The sequence below is a fragment of the Prionailurus bengalensis genome, chromosome B3, assembly GCF_016509475.1.
Source record: "Prionailurus bengalensis isolate Pbe53 chromosome B3, Fcat_Pben_1.1_paternal_pri, whole genome shotgun sequence".
Lineage (NCBI taxonomy): Eukaryota > Metazoa > Chordata > Mammalia > Carnivora > Felidae > Prionailurus > Prionailurus bengalensis.
This window is the reverse complement of record NC_057355.1, coordinates 111,429,344-111,450,892: the sequence shown is the minus strand read 5'-3', so window position 1 is coordinate 111,450,892 and position 21,549 is coordinate 111,429,344. Positions and strand designations below refer to the sequence as shown.

General features: G+C 44.7%; 2 protein-coding genes across 3 annotated transcripts in view; both read right to left on the bottom strand.

The window, feature by feature from the left end:
- Positions 1–396: 396 nt before the first annotated feature.
- AKAP5 (A-kinase anchoring protein 5) lies at positions 397–6,440 on the bottom strand. Its single transcript, XM_043556341.1, has 2 exons — positions 6,225–6,440; positions 397–3,740 (listed from the first exon to the last, which is right to left on the bottom strand). Exon 2 carries the CDS (start codon positions 3,478–3,480, stop codon positions 2,191–2,193), a length of 1,290 nt encoding a protein of 429 aa, XP_043412276.1. The 5' UTR covers positions 3,481–3,740; positions 6,225–6,440; the 3' UTR covers positions 397–2,190.
- Positions 6,441–11,240: 4,800 nt separating this feature from the next.
- The window catches only part of MTHFD1 (methylenetetrahydrofolate dehydrogenase, cyclohydrolase and formyltetrahydrofolate synthetase 1), a 62,760-nt gene continuing 52,451 nt past the window's right edge, over positions 11,241–21,549 (bottom strand). For both annotated transcript variants that reach the window (XM_043556336.1, XM_043556337.1), the window contains 6 exons: positions 19,585–19,685; positions 18,577–18,754; positions 16,187–16,294; positions 15,265–15,417; positions 12,812–12,905; positions 11,241–11,496 (listed from right to left, as the gene is read on the bottom strand). In XM_043556336.1, coding sequence (XP_043412271.1) covers positions 12,816–12,905; positions 15,265–15,417; positions 16,187–16,294; positions 18,577–18,754; positions 19,585–19,685 — 630 coding nt within the window. In that variant the 3' untranslated portion in view covers positions 11,241–11,496; positions 12,812–12,815. The remainder of the gene's footprint in view (positions 11,497–12,811; positions 12,906–15,264; positions 15,418–16,186; positions 16,295–18,576; positions 18,755–19,584; positions 19,686–21,549) is intronic.

Below are 21,549 nucleotides of genomic sequence, written 5' to 3'. Positions count from 1 at the left end.
TTAAAATTTTTTTTCAACGTTTTTTATTTATTTTTGGGACAGAGAGAGACAGAGCATGAACGGGGGAGGGGCAGAGAGAGAGGGAGACACAGAATCGGAAACAGGCTCCAGGCTCTGAGCCATCAGCCCAGAGCCCGACGCGGGGCTCGAACTCCTGGACCGCGAGATCGTGACCTGGCTGAAGTCGGACGCTTAACCGACTGCGGCACCCAGGCGCCCCTAACAACTGTTCACTTTTAAATATGATCTGATATTTGCTGGTAGCCATCCAAGTCCATTAGCACCACAGAGAGTGAATGAAAAAGAGTAGTTTTAGGGAGAATGACTTAGCAGTCTTTTTTAAATGTTTAAAAACTGTACACTAAAAGAAATTCATCTCTTGGGTCATGTGTTTTGAAAATCCACGCTCACATTGCTAAATTGAAGGATTTTTGTGGGTTTCTGGTCCCAAAGTTATAGGCATGAAGGTAGGAAAGTCTGGGGGGATAATTTTGCACCTCAGGAAAGAATCTTGCTAATAATATCCATTATTTGGTTCAGTTCCAAAGTCAGATTAGGTTTTTCTGCCAGAGGTCTCAAGATGTACTCACAGCAAGAAACAAAGAAGGTTCTATAGGACAAATTAGCACATACTTTCTATACGTAATAATGCTGGAAGTCACCTAGATCATTTACAATCATCCAATGTACACTTTTCCCCAAGAATGTACAAATATTCTTTAACAAATACCTTACAACTCAAATGGAGAGCTCTTCATACTTCATCCACTTTCAGAGTAATGCCGCCACTTAGACAGTGGGGGACTCTACAGTTTGAACCTTTACCTGTGAGGTAGGGAAGTGTATTGTAGTATTATGGCCATTTCACACAAGGAAAGATTGAAATGTAATTGCTTTTTCAAAAAATATGGTAATTATTAATGAGATCGATGATTTAAATAACCGAATAAAATGCAAATAAGCCCTTATGGTTACATTAAGTTCATTTTTTTCTGTAAGGGATTAGCTGGACTGGAAATACTGATGAAAAAGTTACTTTTCGAAATCCATGTAAAATGTTTGCTACTGGTATCTCGACACAGAGGCACAATGAGAGAATACTGACATTTAAAATACAATGTGCTTTAGCAGTAACTTTTTACTTTTTCTATTCAACCATGTACTTGGCTCCTTCTTGGTCAAGAATGGACAATATCTTCACCAGGTTATTATGATTTCCTAGTACTTTCACTGCCAGGCAGGCTTTGAATTCATGTTCCCTCTTTGAGGAGAGGTTGATGAATACGGGCTCTACAGAAGCAATCCTGCAAGATGAATCCTATGTTATCTGTGATAATTTGTTACTCGGGCAGTTTGCCTTCCCCTGGATGGAAAACAATGATCTCACTTTTTGTTGCTGCTGTTGCTTAGCTTTTCAGGTTTTGTTTTTAAGCTTTTCAGTAGACGACCCCATGCAGAAATGGATTTATACAGGTCTGCTGGAGGCAGAAGATGGAGAGCGAAGATGCCCTGCCTGTTTCTACACCTTTGCGCTTGGTAATTATTTGTCTGTCTGAAGTAAATTGTGAATGGCTTGTGTACAGTATTTAAGCAGGACTAGAAAAACACTCATGTTTAATTCAAATATGCACATTCTGCTGAAACTAAGAAAAGGCAATATTTTTTTGAGGTAAGACTACTGCCTATGAGTGTAACAACTATAAATCACACATTGACAAAAATAGCTCACCTTCTTCACCATTTTAAACATAAAAGTGCACTGTTGGGGGGGGGGGAAGCTTTGAAAATCGAATGTGATGTTAACCTATACACAGGATCGAACTATCAAAGGGAAACCAGGCTTTGTGACATCAGAGAACAGTAAAGAGTTTATGTCATCCCATAAGTGCTCAATTAATACAACTTCCTTCCCCCAAGTACCCCAATCTCCACATGTCATTTTCACACCTCCCTGTATGTCACTGTGCATTGCAATCTGTATGGGCTTCCTCTGATCCAGAAGTGACTACATCTCTGGGGGAGAAAGGGTTTTATAAACGTAATTCTTTAGCACTTCTGGATTGGAACTGTACCTTTAAATTCCACAGATGATAAATCCCTCATTTGTTACTGAAAAAGAAATGCCTCAAGTATGTAAAATAATTCAGCATTAAGCTTTTTTTCTTTTCCTCCCATGATTTGGAAATTAAGTCACTGCAGAAGATTGTTCATTTTATTATCATCAGAGGCCATTTCATTAATCAGCTGTTCTATAGACAACTGAATAGCATTCTTGACAAGAGAAGAAGCCGTTTCTTTTAAGAGTGTTTCGTATTGTTCTGAAGTTCTACCCTCAAAACCACTATCATTAGCAAAAACCCCTATTTGCTCGTTTTCAATTGAAATTAAGAATTGCTTAGGGACATTTTTAGATTTCTTAACATCAAATTCACTGATTTCAGTGTCTGTAATAATAATAGCAATTGGCTCCATTCTTTTGCTTTCTTCTGGTTTTGGTTTCTCTGCAGTGACCTCATTTCCTCTAAGCTCTGATTCCTGGCTCAGTTCAGTATCTTTTGGCTCACTCTCTTCAGCAACAATCTCTCCACTTTCGTGCTGTTTCCAATTTGGTCCACTTTCTAGGATATTGCTTTTGGCTTCTTCCACAATTTGCTGATCTGGGACTGCAGGTGAGGGAGGAACATCAGAAACCAAAGGGGGTTGCTGTTGTGTTTCTGAAGGTTCAAGTGGGCTTGCTTGCTGGGGTTGAACGCTTTGTTTCTCCTCAGTTGTTTCAGTATCTCGTTCAATGACTAGAGTTCCTGTGTGAATGGCAGAATGCCCCGTGTCTAACCCAAGTTCTACTGCAATCACTTTTTCCCCAGGTGCCGTTGTGCTGTGGCTCCCATTTGGCTCACAGACCTCATCGCCCCCTTTCTGTGAGACAGCTTTACTCACATCCTGGGGCAACTTGGGCGTGGTTGCCTGCTCATCGGATTGGGTCGGAGCTTCCGTATCCAAACGTTCAGCCTCTCCCTGGACTCTGAGGCTGCAGTCGGAGTCTTCTATAATTTTGGAATGATTACTTCTTTTCTCTCCTTTTGAGAATTTCATGCAGGGAATCTTGAGTCTGGATTTTGCCTTTTTCCTAGAAAGATCAGCATCCTCAGCACTGATTTCAGGTTGCACTTTAGCCTCAAAGGGCTTTTGCTGCTTTGAAGCTTCTGACCTTTTCCTGTGCGTTACAAGACGTTTGATTGACGCCCAGGCCCCCACTGGGGCCTGGGGCTGATCAGAAGCTCCCGCCTCTGGGGGACCCGTTCTTGCTGCACCAGCAGCTTTAGAGCTAGCTTTGGGCTTCATCTCTTTGGCTGCTTTCTTTCTTCTCTTGAAGCAAAGCACTGATGCTTTTTCCTCCTGCCGCTCATCTTGAGGACTGACTTCTGTTGGTCTCTTCTCATCCTTGCTTTCGACTTGAATTTCAGAAACTGTGGCTTCCATTTTTACATTACACTCGTTCTTTCTCTAGAAAACTATATTCTTTCTTCCTTAGCGGCCTTTATGACCAAAAAGTGGGCAAAAATACCATACTAAGTAAAATTTCTTCCAGATGTATTCACTCGTTTTGTCTTACTCCAGTTATTTTAGGTGGCTTCTCCAGTGTACAACTCCTAGTTTCTCTATTACTTGTAATTTCCTCTCTTTAATTTCTTCATGAAAGCCCTTTACGGGACAGATTTTTATTTTATTTAAGGATCAACCTGACGAGAGAAAAGAGAGTGGCATTTTATTTCACCATCAGCCTATTGCTTTCTAGGAAAACAATTTCCTAGATTTCCGTCCAACGTATATGATTCTACCAGGCACGTTTCCCACAGAATAACTTACTGAAATAACTGGAGAATTAAAATATCAAAAAGATTTCCATATGTGAATCTATTTTCCTCTACTCTCTTTCTTAAAACTTCATCTTGGATTATTTGCAAATCTGATATCAATTCTTTCATTGCACTGTCTTTACGAATGTTTATGACTCAATTCCAAGTTAACAAAACAAACATTAACAAAACAATGAAAGGCAAGGTGATAAGCAAGCTAGAGTAATTTTTATTACATGCAGTAAAGAATTCTGCAGCTGCAAAGGATCTTAGAGATTTTTCAAGCCCAGCCAGATGAAGAAATCGAGCTCCAGAGTGGGTGGTTGGACTGCTGAAAGCCATACAGTTAGACAAGGTCATGGCCAGAGTCAGAACTGAAGACTTTGCCTCTCCAATGTTCTTTCCATTCTACCATAAGGTTTCTGTTCTAAAAATGTATGTTCTGTCAGGGAGGTGCTACTTTTCATACATACTTTCAGGAAGTTTAACATCACTGTCATTCACCACTCTTAAATGTAGTTGTATGATTTTGACATTTTTTTCCCTAAGTATCTACTGTTTAAAAGTTTTCCATAATGAGCACATAGCCAAAGGTCAGTAAGAGTGAATGATAATAAGCACTAACATTTATTGAGCAGCATCTGTGCCTTAGGAAAGGCTAAGCACGTTTACATACATCTCTAATCTTCCCCACAACATTATGAAGTGAGTAGGTGCTGGTATCACTATCTGCAGAGGAAGAAACTGAGGCACAGAGTTAAGCAACTGGCCCGAGATTCCACAGCTAGTAGGTAATCTTTGGTTGAATCCAAGCTCTGAAAGTGCGCAATAGAGTTTTATCAGGAAAATGAATTATTTGGAGATCCTAATCTGCACTAGATTCACTGGTCAAAAACGTTTTCATTGCTTAAATTTAACTTATGGCTATTTAACCATAACACAGCCCATGAACTCATAATTGAACCAAGACTAGACTGGGTTCGTGTTATTTTAAAATCAAGCTTCTGAAATTCCTTATATTTTGTTTTCTTGGTTCTGGAACTAATTAAGGAGCCAAAGATAATCGCTAAGCTATGTGATTGGCAAACTGATTGGTTACATATAAATATAAAATTAATCCACAGAATAGCGTGACCAACGAACAAAGATGTGAGGGGATGATCTCAACAAAAGTTGTACCAATTTTTGTTGATCCAAGTCCTAAAATAAGCAAGGGGACTCTTTCCTTGTACTATTTTTATGTAAATCCTTCAGCGTTGTAGGTTTATTTGGGCAGCTCTTGATTCTATGAACCACAAGAGGAACTGGAACTCTGCAAATCAGTTTATGATCTAAGTATTCCCTTAGGTTGGAGTTCCATACTCGATGCCCCTGATGGAAGGACAAGATCATCCCAGAACAGCGCGGGAACTAAAATATGAACATTGTAGGTGTCCCTCCTCAAATGATGCTTCCATACGCTCCAGAATCACAGCTGATTATAGCTCTCTCTTTAAGTCTTCTCCTGTCTCGCAGTTCTCAGCACCTGAGTGTTTACCAGCCAGAGAATGTATAACTAATAGAAATATTGAAATCAGACCATGTTTAAGACTGTAGGATTTGAAATTGCCCTGGATTGCCCAAAGGCAACTGCCTGAGAAGCTCACTTGAATGGATATCACAGTAGAAATAAATTCCCCAAAAACCTAACCGAAATGGGGAAAATACAATCTGAAGACCTTAAAACTTTGAAGAGTGTTAGTCTGCAGATGATTCCTCCTTAGCCAGAGCAGGGTACTCTTACCGCCACAGCAATCTTAAAGTCCCTGTTGTCATTTCCTGACCGAGTCTCATGTCTAACGCCCCTTTCCCCCTTGAGCAGAGAAGCCCGGAGGAAAAGAGCGAGCCCCTGCGAGGAAAGCTGCGAATCTCTCCCAGGGCCGGATGCGGACCACCAGGCTGCCTCCGGAGGAAGGCGGCTCGTTCGGCTGGACGCGCCTGGTGGCAGGTGCTGGAGCGCACGATAAAGAACTCAAAAAGGAAAGTGCCGGGGGCGTGGGACAGATAGCCCAGCTTCAGGCTGTCTGCACAAACAGAATGGCCAGGGGCCCCAAATCACATTCCTCTCAAATGAGGGTAAGGAAGGGCAAGCGGTCCCCGCAACCCCTGCTGCCAGGACGAGCTGTAACGCGGAGAGGGCGGGTGGGCACAGCTGACCAGGGTGGCCGCTGGCTGGAGATGCGGGCGGACGGACGACCCTCCCGGTTCTTACCCCGGCCACCTCGGGGGCCCCGGTTGTGGGCGCCCACCCCGCCGCGCGGGCGGCCAGAGGACCTGACCCTGGCCCAGACCCCCTTCCCTGCCACCCCCTCGCCGTCCCTCACTTACCGAGGGCGCGGGGGTCCCCGGCGACCCTGCTGCCGAGGTCAGGGGGCGGCTCGCGGGGCCGGGAGCCCAGGAGGCCGGGAAGCCTCGGTCGTTCCCGCAGTGAACAACCCTCTGCAGTGGGACCGCAGCCCGCGGCGCCCCCTCCCCAGAGAGCGGGGAGCGACAGCCCGCGGCTCCAATGCGCGCCGGGAGGGCGGGCGGGCGCGGGGCGGGGCCAGGGCGGGCGGGGGCGGGGGCGCGGCCTGCGAGAGGCTCCCCCCCGCCGCGTGGGAGCGCACCCGGCGCTTCGAGCCCCCGCGCGAGTTCCCGCCGCGCGACCCCGTCCGGCCCGGGGCGGGGGACCACCCGCAGATGGTGGGGACAGGGGGAGTGAGCCCCGCACCTCCTGAGATGCAAAGTAGCAAAATCTGGTTTTAAATTATGGGCACTGCCATCGAAGCCCCCTCGACACACCAAATATTTAAAGACACAGCAGATACATTTTGAAAGGATTCAAAACTGTGCACGGTGAGAGCTCGTTTGGAGAGAAAATTACGTATATGAATTGAGACAAAAAAAAAAAAAAACACAAAACAGAACACACACACACACACATACACACACCAGCTATCCTAGGAGTGGCTTTGGGTGCAACGGTGTTATTATGGTTCATTGCCAAACGGACTCTGAGGCCCAAGACCTAGACAGACCCTAATCTCCCTAGTCTAGGGAGCCAGGTGGAGGTGATACAATCTGTGTGCGGAGGAGGTCAGGGCACAGGAATCCGGCCCCATCCATCTTTTATACCTTACGTATTCACAATGTCTGCTTAATCTTGTCCCTCTCGATTAAGCGGGAGTGGGGATCAGGAGATTGCTTTCCTCACGATTCCAGTCCCAATCAGAGCAAAGGGCACAGGCAACATCTACCCTCCTTCCTGACTGGATGGCTAGGTTGTGTATTTTCATACGTTTTCTGGGTCTTTGTCTAAACCGGTTACTAGCGTAGTGAAACACACCACAAGCACTTATTTGTACACTTAGCCCATCGGTTTCATTAACCAATGAGGTGTTGCTGTGAGGGCTTAGGTGTGAGGGCTTCAGGATTACCAGTACCTACCCGGGCATTCCTGGGAGTTCCAGCAGTGAGGTCCTCCCGGGGTTACAGTTCTGGGCTCCTCAGGGGCCCTCCCCGGGACACCGTCCAGATGAAGAACCTGTTCAGGCGGAGCAAAGAATTAGCAAACAGCACTTGTACTTACTACCTCCATTCTTTGACAGGATTCTGATCTTCACGGAAATAAATCTGGCATCTGCTTTTGGATGTTTTTCCAGAAATACATTTTACCTTTGTGAGATTCTGTAGCTGTCACTGAGACTTAAGAAACACGAGGACCCAACAGCAAAGCCGAATCTAAGTTGTCGGGGTCTTAAACTTACAGGTAAAGTTAGAGATGAAAGCTGTAAAACAGGAAAATCCATTAGCATCTACTTTAGTGGTAATTAAGAATTCAGTTTATCTTTGTGCAGACAGCCAACACCAGCCTGTGAAAATGCCGTTTATATTCCCAGATGGGTTGCTAACCTTGCTGACACTTGTGAACTGTAAACAAGCCAAAAGAAATCCATGGCACTCATAAACAACTGAGATGCTATTACTCATTGAGATCCAAGTTTCCCCAAATCTACTAGACATAGGCATTTACAACAATTTCAGGCAAAAATAAGATGAGCTTATCCAGATGAAGACAGGTAGGAGAGCTGTCTTATTAGGCAGGAGTTGGAAATAAAATAAGGGACAGGTTAAAAACAACAAAATCCACTTTAATGACTTGTAGATCTTTTATCACTTACTTTTCTTGAAAAAAAAAAAGACTAGTGGAAGGGAACTGGTAAGACGTTGAGGTAAATTGATTTTGTATTTGAAGGGAAGATTTAAGGTATATTTCAAATAACTCATCCCCAACCTGTACCACATGTGCATACACACACACACGCACACACACACACACACTCTCACACACTCACAAAGAATATAGTACTATAAATAAAATACTGCACTGTGATTTTTCTTTAGGATATGACTACAAACTGATGCCATATCTGAATTTTAAGAAATGTATTCAGTATTTCATGCATGAAAGAAACCCGTCATCCCTGAACTCACTTAAGTGACAGTTAGTAAGCTATTACCCATATCGTTGTCTGCTACTCCATTAGTAGCTTTTCATTATATAATGAGAAACAGGCTATAAATAGATTTCTCCAATCTGATGAGAAATTATCCTTCCTACAGTTTATCTTGTCAATATCACCAGCCATAGCGTGCCAATAGCATAGTTTGCTTGTTTATCTGAACTCCTCTTTACCTGATCTCAACTGGTCCTACCGTTTCTCCCATTCTGGCCTTCATCCCCAGGGCCTGGGCCTGTAGCTACCAAAAATGGCTTAGAACTCCTTAGCAGTAATTCTTACACACATCTGAGAGACCTTCTGGGAATCAGCCCACCACCCTCTTCCCTGGTACACCATTAAATGAACTTGTGGCTTGTGTTCTCTGGTACTTTCATGTTTCGGGGCACCGTCCGGTTGTACCAGTGAACACAAACTCAACGGGAGTTCTGTCGTAATCTGCTTTACTTGACAGTACATGCGTGCTGCCTCTTCTGAATGGAGTGTTACTACGAACATCTTCAGTGCATGGCGACAGCCTCTGAAGTACAGAATAGAGAAGGTCCGCTCTGTTCATCAGTAACATTACAAATAGGGGGAGGGAAAGCATCAGTGGCCCGGAAACGGGTTAAGAACGGGGGAGGCCAGTGATCTGGAAGGGCTCCTCGCCCCAAGGTAAGGACACTGGACTTTGTCTGGCAACATATAATATGTACTCTGAGCACTAATGCTTCTGCAGGTCTTGAATTTAGGTCTTCAATTAGCCTTCAGTTTTTTGGTTTTTTTTTTTTTTTTTAGCCTCAGTGCTCTTTACCCTTAAAAAAAACTTTTTAAGTAATCTCTACTCCCAGCGTGGGGCTCAAACTCCCGGTCCTGAGACCAAGAGTCACATGCTCCACTAACCGAACCAGCCAGGTGCCCCTCTTCATCACACTTCTTAACCACAGATTGAAGAATCGGTTTCACAAAACCCATGCTATTAATTGCTCAGCAGCCTTCCCAACCTCTTTATTTCTTCCCTCTGCTTCTTCTGCCTTTCACTCTCCCTTCCTTCAAGAGGGAAGTGAAATGGACACAGCTTTCCACCGGTCACAAATGGGAAGTCTGCTTCTGTACCACGTGGCAGGGGCTGCCTTCTGGGAACAGCTCTGATGGGCAGAATAACAGTTAGGAGCAGAAGCTTTGGCGTCAGAGGACTTAAAAAGTCCATCTGGCAGGCAGCAAGTAGTGCAATTTTGAAGTCTGCCTTCCTGCAAAATGGAGATACAATCCTAATTTACAAATTTGTTCTGTTATCATTTCTCTTGACACATTTCTAGCCAAAGGTCAGCTCCCATTTTGAAGCTAGAGGTCACTTTTGAGCAATTCCATTACTAACAATTTACCCAACACGTGCTTCTACACAGACTGCACAGATGCGTGAGAGAGTATTTGCTGCTCTCATTTATAACAGCAATAACCATGAAACGATGGTAAGTGTCCATCGATAGGGGACTGCTGAAATACTACACAGCTGTAAAAAACAAGGTGTGTCTCCAGCTGCTGACATAGTAAGATCTCCAAGATATACTGCCAGGTGGAAAAAGCAAGTGGTACCATTTGAATTTTTACTGAAGACATTTTACTCCTCCTTAGGAAAATTCTTGCATTCGTGAGAGTCCATTCATTCTAAGCAGTATCTGGTAAAAAAACAGTTTGGACTACTTATTATATTAGGGGTTTACTATCTTTGGCTTATACACCCTCCACTCACCTTCTCCCACCAATCGTGTTCACTATTCCTATCAGTATTAAGGATATAAACCCACCTGGCTTTTGGTGATGAGGAAGCCTAAATCCTTTAAGATGATCTTTGAGTCACCACGTCTAACAATAGCCTGCTTTCTTCCCTTATTTACAAGATGAATTCCCGGCAAATCCCATTCCAGATGACGTCTCATAGGACATTAAAAAAACCATCAAAAACAGTGAACTCTGTGCAGACGGGGCCCAAATGATGCTTTGGAACAGGAACTGACACCATCGTTGTGAACAATGTGCCAGGCACTATACAAAGCATGGTGAAGCTTGGGCTCCGCACTCATGATCCCTTTACCATATGCCTCCGAAGCACTGCCATCAATTCTTTGGATGGCAAAACTGACTGCATGACAACACCGACGTGAACCCAGGGAATTAAATGTAATAAAACGAAGGACACCAGGACAAATATTGCTCCGCCAATGCCAGCAGTGTTTACATCAGCATCAATGGTGATGCAACATCTCCTGGAAGGATCCAACGCAGGAAGATAAGGGAGAAGAGGGAGGAAAAAACAGGAGAGGAAGAACAGAGAAGATAAACAAGAGGAGGGAAAACATTTCAGGGAAAAAAACATTCCGGAGGGAGGGGTAGAGCCCAGGGCACATGGTACAAGCCCAATCAACATTTGCTGAACCAACAGAGCAGACAGGATGGACCTATAGTTAGTGCTTCATGACCGTCCTTCCTGATGACTTAAATAAATGGTGCTAAAGCTGTGCCAGAAATGGGACCTCCAAGGAAGTTCAGCACAAAAACCTGGATAAGTGTGACTTTCTCAGGTCTGTTTTAAAGGAACAATATAGAAAGGTATGTGATTAAAAAGGCACATTCTCTATACCCTACTTCCCCCTCAACCCTCTCAGGAGGGATCCCGACTGTGTCCCCCCCAAGAACTCTGCGTGCATGTGCCATTTACCCCTTTGAACACAACAGTGTCAATAAAGAAGGTCTTGCAACTTGCTTCTTCAGTCCCGGGTGCCTGCTGGCAAAGGGGCTCCCGCAGGACGGCAGTGATACTGCAGCACAGTCTGTTAAGGCTAGAATTTATATTTAAACATCCAGATTGCAAAATCATTTCCTTTTATTCTGTGGAACTTCAATCAAGTAAGTTGACTTGTGCATGATTTATGTTAATTTATACATGGTGGTGGGAATTAAGACTGAAGAAAGGCTCCTGGGGAAACTTCTGCTCTTTCTTTCAGAAGATCTTCACGGCAGGGGCTGACTCCTCTCCACCTTCCCCCACACTTCCTTAACCAACAGTCGGCCCGAATAGACACTGGCCAAATGTTCAGAGCGGCTTCTCGAAGAGGGGAAATCTAGAAGGAAAAGGACATGAGAAGTAAACGTTCCTCTACGAGCTGAAACACACCCCCACCCCCACCCTGCAGCATCCTCCTTTTGCTCTGCCAAAGCTGTTAACGCTTCCATCCTTCCCACAACCAACTCCACGAGGGCAGGGTTTGCCCACGTCCCTGAACACAACGCGTGCCACTCTTCTACTATGGCTAGGTGAACACTGTTCGGGCCGGGAGTGAGCCAGGGGGACACCTCCAGTGTCACATAAGTCCCCCAGGCATGGAGCACACCGTCTCTGCTCCCTCTGCAGGGACTTGTGTAAGCACCCATCCTTGCGGCTGCTGGGAAGAGGACTATACTTTGCCATCAGCCGGACCTTTACTTTCTTAAACAACCTGAGAGTTTTCGTTCTGCATTATTACCCTCTGACACCCTTGTCTTCAATGGCTCCTTCTAGTTAGTGTTGCTTAATTCCTAGACTTGTAACTCTAGGTCACTTGCAGCTGTCAGGATTCCCCTTCGTAACTGCCCAGATCAGGACTCAGTTTCCTGAAAACCAGGTCTTCCCTTTTCTTAGTTGATTCCCCGTTTTGCTGGAGGACACTGCTAAATACCTTCCTAGGAAGAGAGGTGGGGTGGCACAGCTGGACGTGTCTGAAAACATCTGGATACATTTGGTGGGGTGTTAAGCACAGGTGGGGAATCAGCTTTCCCCGTGAACTTGGGAGTCTATTCTTCCATTGTCGAAAAGTCCCTTACTGCTGATAAGAAGACAAGTCTTCAGTCTGATTCCTATTTTCTCATAGACAAACCATTTTTTCTTTTCTGGAAAAGGCTTTTTAGGATGACATCTTTGATGTTTTTGAAATTTCAACTAGATGTATCTAGGGAAGGCTCATTCATTGTGACGAGTACTTGGGAGCCTTTCACTTAAGACCCCATGAAGTCCTAGACTCTTTCCTCTTCTTTTCTACATTCTGGAACATTTACTCAACTCCTGCCCACCATCTACTCAGAGTACACAGACCCCTACTGGCACCTGCCTTCCAGGGTGCCAACAACTCAGAACGCAGCCTCCACGCCAGTCCCTCCAGAGTTCACGAGACGGTGGCTTTCTCCCCTACACTGCCCCTGAACAAGCCATGCTCTTCTTCCAAAAATGTGTTGAGATATTTCCTTCATTGGTCACTGCAACTCTCCCCTCAGTGATGTTTGGAAAGAGAAGTTCTGAAAGTATCACAACTGGCATTTTCAGAGCGTTAGCTTGAGTCCCATAATTCACAACTGTGCCTTGTAAGGAAAAAAGAAGCAAAACTCTCACAGTTAACAACTCACCTGTTTAGAACAACCCATTCACCTGTCCAGTTTCAGGGTCCAAATCAATATCATAGAAACAGGGCCGGGTGGGGAGTCCAGGCATTGTGCTCATCTAGGAGATGTGAAATAGCAGTAAAAATAAAGTGATCTTCGTTTCCACCTTCCCTTCAGATAAAAAGCCCAAGGCACAAAAACAGAATATTATTTTACAGTTGTCAATAAAGGGGCACTCTTCTTGTTACACACCAAGTCACCGATCCTGTTATGGCCTCACAGAGAGACCAGCGAGTCTTCAGCAAGCCAACATTGGGCTTCACTACCATCTTCCACATTGACCACTGCAACAAGAAGCAGCAAGGAAGGCCTTCCACCTACATTCTCTAAGGCAGGTGTGGGGATGCTGAGGAGTCTCCTCCCCCCTCCTCAGCCCTCATAAGACCAAAGGGAGGTGCAGGGTTTGTCTGCCTTTTAATTTTGTTTTAATTTGTTTTAATAAGTCTGGGGTTGGGGTGCCTGGGTGGCTTGGTCGGTGGAGCATCCGACTTTGGCTCAGGTCATGAACTCGCGGTTCATGGGTTCGAGCCCCACATCAGGCTCTGTGCTCACAGCTTGGAGCCTGGAGCCTGCTTCGGATTCTGTGTCTCCCTCTCTCTCTGCCCCTCCCCTGCTCATGCTCTGTCTCAAAAATAAATATAAACATTAAAAAAAAAAAAAAAAAGTCTTGTGTTGATGCCCGTATCATTCTGCTTCAGCAGCACATTAGGAATTAGTATCCGTTAACTTGGGCCAAGACATTTCTGTACAAAATCGAAACAGTTTTACAATCACTGTTCTTAGGGGTCCAGTTTGGCCTTCTAAAACTGAGCTCGTAATGCCTATGGATTATATTTGTACTTCCTTCTTTTCTAAAGACCTGGCTTTGACAAAAATCTACCTAGCGACAAATCCTTAAGGCTTGTAAGTAAACTTTCACCTGTAACAGTATCTTGTATAATGAATATGCACAAGTTCCAAATCAGATCCAGACAGGAAAAGAGTGTAAGCTGAACTTCCACAACTTAATGATAACTTCCCAGAACATTCTCTAGGGACCTGCTATCAGTGTCTATTCTGGAACTCTGTAAGCAACTGGTGGGTGTGTGGACAAGAAGGGGGAAAGAAGGGATTGGTCCTCAGACCTAGCAGAAAAGCCTGGAGGTGACGGTGAAGGTGACGAGCTTGTGCCCATTGATGCAGACATGATACTGGCAAACTCAGGCCGGACCTGTCAGTTTTGCCTTCCCCTCGATGGCCAACCCCCTGCACGCACATCAAAAGCAAGTGCCCAGTGCAGCTCCTCCTATTCCAGCTGGCGGCTGCTGACAGTGTCTCGAGAGAGAATAACACCCGTTTCTGTGACAGTCAAGATGCCAGGCCAATGGTTTAACATTCCTATCGAAAGGTAACTTCTCTAAATCCCCAGGACCGAAGAACGTCGTCCCAAAGCTGAACCTCCTGCTCTCTGCAGTGGCTGAAGGGGCACCAGCTTGCCCCACCCTGAGAGCTGAGTGGAACAGGGCACACATCTTTAATAACTTGCCCAAGGCCAAAACCAGCAGTGAAAACTGGATGTGGCTTTAAAGTTACACACTTCAGACTTATAATGCTACCTCTTACCACTTTCTTTCTATCTATCCTGAAAGAGTAACCCAGCTCCAGCAGGAGATCTGTTGGTTTCTTTTCCATTATAAATTGGCTCAGTTTACTATTTCGATCCTGCACTGCAGGTAAGGACTAGCTGCAGGTATAGGACACTGGGTGGATCAAAGGGGGAAACCTAGGCACAGGATCAGCATTAACCTGGGAAGGTCAGTGCAAACTGTGAGTGTGCCCTTCAGCACTCTCCCTCCCTTGTCAGCAAAGCTCCTTCTTTAATATCCACGAAGTCATAAGGAAGAATTTGATAATTGGTCTTGAAGTAGAAATAAGCAACCTCATTTTCCAAGTCTAAAGGGTTCAATCGCATTTTAAGGGGGGAATTCTTTACTCAGAAACAACCAATTCCTTGAGTTTCAGGCATAAGCTGCAGGCCTGTCAAGATGATCAGGGAAGGTCGGAGCCTCTGTCCCTACCCCCTACCCCCCTACTGTTGGCCGGACTGAGTTAATCTGTGAAAGGTACCCAATGAATGTCAGTTGTGATGATACATTAGCACTATCACAGACTATCGATTAGGCCTGTCCTGGATTCAGTCAAGGTCATACTGCCCCTGGGAAACAGAACTGTTACTCATCACAAGTAGTCATGGCTTCACCCTTGAAAGGACACCAGGATGATCCACAGCAAGAGGATTAATCCTAACAGGCCCGACGCCAGCTTGCTCGTCAGCCATGGACTCTGCTCAGCTGGCACGTGCTTGATAGCTTCAGTGATCAATTTCAGACGAGAAGCACAGATGAACCACCCCCACCCTGCCTGCAGCACTCACTTACCGTCCCCACCAAGGGGTACAGAAAACCGGCCCCGACGCTGGCACGGATGTCACGGATGGGCAGGACGAAGCCTGTGGGCACGCCCTTCTGCTCTGGGTTGTGAGACAAGGACAAGTGTGTTTTGGCCATGCAGATGGGCAGGTTCCCAAAGCCCTGGGGAGAGAAAGGAACAAAGCAGGACAAATGAAAGGTTGACAACACAGCACATCTGGGCATCGTGATGATACGGATTCTTCAATTTACTTAAAACATCTAATTCCTGGGGCACCTGGGTGGTTTAGTCGATTAAGCCTCCGACTTCAGCTCAGGCCATATTCTCGTGGTTCATGAGTTCAAGCCTCATGTGGGGCTCTGTGCTCACAGCCCAGCGCCTGAAGCCTGCCTCAAATTCTGTCTCCTTCTCTTTCTGTCCCTCCCCTGCTCGTACTCTGTCTCTCTCTCTCAAAAATAAATATTAAAAAAATAAAAAACAATAAAACATCTAATTTCCTTTACATACACCTCTACCTCACTGACCTCAAGCTCTGTATTCTAGACCCCCCCCCACCCCCCCAAAAAAGAATCACTGTTGGGTGAGGGAGGTAAGCATCCACAACCATATTCCAAAAGTATTTTATTTTCATCCATACAACCTATTAAAAATGATAGTTTGGAGCAGATGTGAGGACACAACTGAAGGCAGGCTCTCAGTATTTGTGGAAGACACTTCCTATTTCTCTATGGCTTTTCTACACGTTCATATACCACCTCTGGGTAGATAAAGAACTGGACCACCTAATCCAAGCTCAGTATCCAGAGGGGAGAAGACTGTCACCCAGAGAAGTGAGGCAGTGGGCGCCCAGCAGGGTGGGGAGAACTCAGGGGCTCGGACATCCAGGCTGCTCTGTAAAGAGTTAAAAGAACCAACCAACCAAACACCCACCTGTTTTGTGTAAACGTCAGCTTTGTGTTGAGCTTCGGGGAGCAATTCAATGTCATCAGCCCCGTAGATCTTCTGCGCAATGATCCTGATTTTATCCTCAACTGGAAGCTAATGCACAGGAAAGAGGGGGAGATGCCATGACTGGACACACATGATGATGCTGAACTGGGCCACAGTCTAGGTCCGAGTTCCCACAAGGGCGAGAAGATGCTTTCACATACACATACAGATACACAAATAGTTTGAGGTGCATGTGGGTTACAAACATTTTCTTTTAATACCAACCTCCAGATTTTATACGTGGAAAACGTCCCACAGAGATAAAGTTACTGTGTGTGTGTGTGTGTGTGTGTGTGTATGCGCGCGCGCACGTGTGCATGTGTATTCAGGACCTCCCTAGGTACGTCATAAACAATACTGCTGACTACCCAAGAATAATTATTTCTTCATAAATACAAAGTAGTGTTCTAATATTGGAGATCAGACTCATGTCAAACCAGACCTGGGATACTCCTGACGAAAGACAACCAGCATCCATCCAACAACTCCCGGTTTGTTATGTGAGAGGCAGATACTATTTTTAACATAAGACAGTGACTGCAAACCACTGTTGCTTAGAAATAGCCATAAAAACAAAATCACCTACGTATTAAAAAAAACACCCCAGTGACTTACACGACAACATGCACCGGGTGTGCTGCAAAAGGCCATGACTTGTGTGGCACCTGAAACAAACAGTGCCAGGCACGGAGGCCAGTGGTCTCTCACCCAGTGAGAGCCTCCCCCTTCACGGGGCTGCTCTGCTGGGGAATGAAATGCAAACCGCGTTAAGGAGAGACTGCCTAGAGGAAATGGGAAGGAAAGCTCCTTGGATGAGCAAAGTACTAAAATTAGGCAATAACCTGACTATGCTCCCTGGCAACTAAGGCTAACAGGACACATCAGGCAAATGTTGTTTTCTGAAAGGAGCAATAATCTATAAAGATAAAAATTTCCTTTGGAGCTACACAGTGCCAATTTAAGGAGAGGCTTTATATAATGGACAAAAATAAGGGGACTATTCAATCACGGTTGTATACAGACGTGACAGAGATCGCTTTCCCATGTGTCTTATCATTGGAGCTTTATAAATGCTGAGGCACATTCAGAGCTTCTGAAGTGAAAGTACTTTCGTTGAGGGGTGACTGAAGGCTAACGGATGCTAAATAAGACAAAAAGTGGCAGACTCCAGTTTATCAGAACAGAGAAAATTCCAAGTAGAAACGAGTGATAAAGTCTTTATCACTCAACTTCTTCTGGGCCTCCTGCTGGTCTTCAAGGACTGGGGGTTCCTAACTCAGGTACTGAGGATGGAGCTTAGAGAGAGGCCCTATAAATGCTTTCTTTGCATGTGTGTACAGATTGGCATTTACGGCATTTCCTGAAAATATGATTGGTTGAACAGAATTTCAAACCAGTCTATAAAACTACAGCCTAATGGGAAAATGTCAATGTCAATAGGACAATGTCAATGAAATGTCAGTGTATTTTATCTGCAAAGGGCAAACAGAAACAAGAGAATGTTAAAAACTCAAGAATACTTGGGTTTCTTCCCTCTACCTTTTTATGGCTATTTTTGAAAGTCTATGACTATATTTTAAAAACCAAGCCAGAACCAGGCTGGAAAATACAAGCAGAATTAACTACCACATCCATCCCATGCTCCTAACAAAGTTTCCAGGTGTCATGAGCATGCTGCTTAATGTCTAATCACATCCTGAAATACACGGACAGAGAGCTGAAAACAAAATACAACCCTACTATAAGAACAACGTTTCTCTGAACTCACTTTATCACATCACAGAATAAGCAGTTACTCAGTGATGAAAAGAATACTAAAGCCTGCCGGGATGCTTTGGCTTTGCACTAGAGCTTCTCTGCACGTGAGGCAGCCCCAAACCAGGAGGTGAGCTTGGGAGCACGCAGCTTTCCCCTGGTACTGGGAAGTGGTCAAAAAGCTTTTCTGAGCATGATGGAGCTCCCTGCCGATTTGCAACAACATGGCTGGTGCTTTGGGTTAAAGGCTGTAGTGAATTACACTACTGGTTCTACATTTAACCCTTTCTCCTGCCAGCAGAGAGAAGGTACCATGAGCCTTCCTCGGGAGCCAACCTCCCAGAGTGTTCTTGCCTGGACCTGCTCCTCTGTAAATACGCAGAAACATGCACTGGTAAGAAAGCTGTCTAGGGTTGAAAGCCCAGGCTGTGGTTGTGTAACTCACCTACGTGGGAATCAAACTCACAAGGCTAAAGACGCTAAACACGGGCTCTAAAGAGAGGCAGCCACACAGAAACCTCACTGTGCTTTTTTTTCCTTTTTGTTTTTGTTTTGTCTTATAGCAAGTAACCCACCTTGAGGTCATAGAGGAGCTGGAAGCTGCTGGGTGCCTGAGCTGCTCTCTGGACGGCCTGAGCTAGGGCTAAGGCGCCCTTGCCCCCTTCTGCCCAGTGAGTGCATTTCACAGCATCGAAAGCCCCGTGTTCTTTGGCGAGGCGGCTGACGAGGTCCAGCTCAGCTTCCGTATCTGTCCTGTAAAGGCAGCGCTTCGTGTTAAAGCATTGATGACAGTTAGAGAGGACAAACTCTTTTGAGCTACTCACCGATAAATGGAAACTAATCAAGTAATACTGACTGGGTTTGAATCCCGGCTCCATCAGTTACCATCTGGGTGGACTCCTGGCTAGTTATTTAATCCTTATGTGCTTTGGTTTCCATGTGGTACAATGGGACTAATCATAGCACTTATTTCATTGGGATGTCATCAGGCTTAGTTGACAAACACATGCAAAATACTTAGAACATTCCAGGCACATCACAGGAATCAATAAATACTAGCTTTTTAAAAACGTTTCCTCCCATTCTGTTGTGGTTAGGCCATTATAACAAGACCAAAGCTAGCACTACAATACCTACACAGCCTACACAAGTTGCCTCTTGCATGAACACTTCTAGCTCAATACGGTCGACTCTTTGTCAAGATAATGTCCCACCAGACCTCCTAAAATAATAGAACTCTGTAGGGCTATGACCTTCTGTTAGCACAAAAGTCCTCTAGAGAGCACAAAGAACATTTAACTTCAGGCCTATGTGTCACCCACTTCACCCAGTAGAGAAGGGGACCCATGGGAGCCAAATCTGACCCTGGACCTTCAGTGGCAGGAGTGACGAGTTTGCTGTGGCGTCTGTGGTGTAGCTCACACCACAGGCTCTCATTATTGGCTGCTAGAACACAGGCTTAATAACCAATACCAGTAGCTGGAGAACAAAACAAAGCTAAAAGCAGTGCTATACAGTCACCTCCAGGAGATGTTTTCTGACCATTTTCCACAGTCCCGTTGACTCCTACTCTTTGTACTTACTTGAATGCATTCACAGCCACTACCACTGGAACTCCAAACATTCTGGCATTTTCAATTTGTTTCTTTAAGTTACTGAAGCCTTTTTCAACCAGCTCCAGGTTCTGTAAAAACAACAGGAAAGATCCATGAGGTCAGCTGCAGGTTCTTCTTAAAAGAACTCCTTGAACCAGCAGCCAGCCACTTAGTCAGAACAAGCCAAGGGCAGATCTGCTGATGCATTTCGCACACCGTGGTGAGGGGGCGCTAGGGAGCCATAACCCTGGGCCAGCCTGTAACACTGGAGTGGCGTCAGGCTCGACTCCTCGCTGGACTCCTTGCTGTCTTGAAAGCATGAGAGTGGGCATAGCTGCTGTCATCACACCACATCTTAATTGCATATTTGCTGTTTGCAGAGAATCAGTTGCTTTTAAGTAAACTGTATTTATAGCCTTGTGTTTATAGATGTCATGTACTCATGTGGTACAATGGTACAAACTCTACTCAGCATCTTGCACAGGAGACAGAGCCTAGCACAGTGCCTGGGGTTCATTACACAGCCACCACACGTGCCGTCAGAAAACACGAAGTGATCAGTGAGGCTTTCAAAGGTTCTAATGAGCTCAACCACGTACCTTCACTGGGGACAAAGGAGATAGATGCCACCTTTAATAACCAAATACTATGACGTTTAAAGGAAAGTAATTAAGGAAACATACCTTTAAATATGTTAAATGTTAATGGCAGCTCTACTTGCAGCCTTGGAAAACTGCAAACACAAACCTCCTTTGATGGGGGACTGCGCCAGTGACTTATGACATACACCCTCTATTAAATATCATGCAGATGCCATGAAAAGTGAGATAATCCGCATTAACATGGAAACTGTCAAAGATGTACTAAAGTGTGCCAAAGTTATAAAACTATGGACAACTTCATTAATTCCACTTTTGGACAAATACAAAAATACATGTATATATTCATGAAATGTTTTAAATGTTGAAAAATATATACCAAACTGTTCAGGGGACTCATATTTGTGTATTATATCCTTACATTGCTTAACTTTCTTTTACAAAAAGGATGCTACCATTATAAGCTTAAAATACATTAGATATCTTTAAGATAAAAATGTAATAGTTTTACGTAAAAATACATACACTGGCTCATGAGCAAACCCAGCAGTAACAGCCCTTGGTTTGTGGATTCAATGAAAGAGCAGAAAAAGGGGGCAAGATAAAGGTAGAAAACAATTACAGTTATAAACATGACTTAGGCTTTTTTCTCCTTTAATAGTTGAAAACTAAAATTAGGATTGAGTTGATATTCTAAAGAGCACTGCTAATTCTTTACCTCTAGTCACATGGAAACCAATTAATATGTAAGACCGATTGAGAACAGTTTTTGAAAAGTAGAATTTCGTAAATGAAGACACCAGCTGGGCCAGTGAGGGGCAGTCACTCTAATTAGACACAGGAAAGGCTGTGGGGTGGCAGGAGGGCCAGAACTGTGAATTCCCCTCCTACGCGTGAATCAGACAAATGACCATAAAAGGCAAATCATAACTCAGAAGACAGGCAGACTCAAGGCACTAACAATTCTCTTCTAGCTGCTTCTGAAATACTTCATTTAGGGCTTGAACAGTGGCACTCGCTTGCTTGACAACTTCAAAAGCCTCCAAAAAAGGCAGAAGAATTGAATTCACAGTGGCAGCGGCTGACCTTCCGAGGGTCTGTCTCTCACAGAACCACCCCAACAGCCTCCAGGGATTTGGGTAGTAAATGATATAAAGAGGAAAAGGCTCAAGGTCACAGTTCTTCTTTGAGCTCCCACTTGACAGCTAGAGACCAAATCAGCTTAGGGAAACTTTACCTAGAAAAACATAACCAGGATCCTGACTGCATAGTGCCCCTTTAAGGTGGATTTAAATACGCAGAGGAAGAGACATTTCACAAAAAGTCCCTACTTGTTCCAGACTCAGATGGCATT

What these genes read in the sequence shown, in the direction of transcription:
- AKAP5 (XM_043556341.1), bottom strand. Translation starts at nt 3,480, where the DNA reads ATGGAAGCCACAGTTTCTGAAATTCAAGTCGAAAGCAAGGATGAGAAG.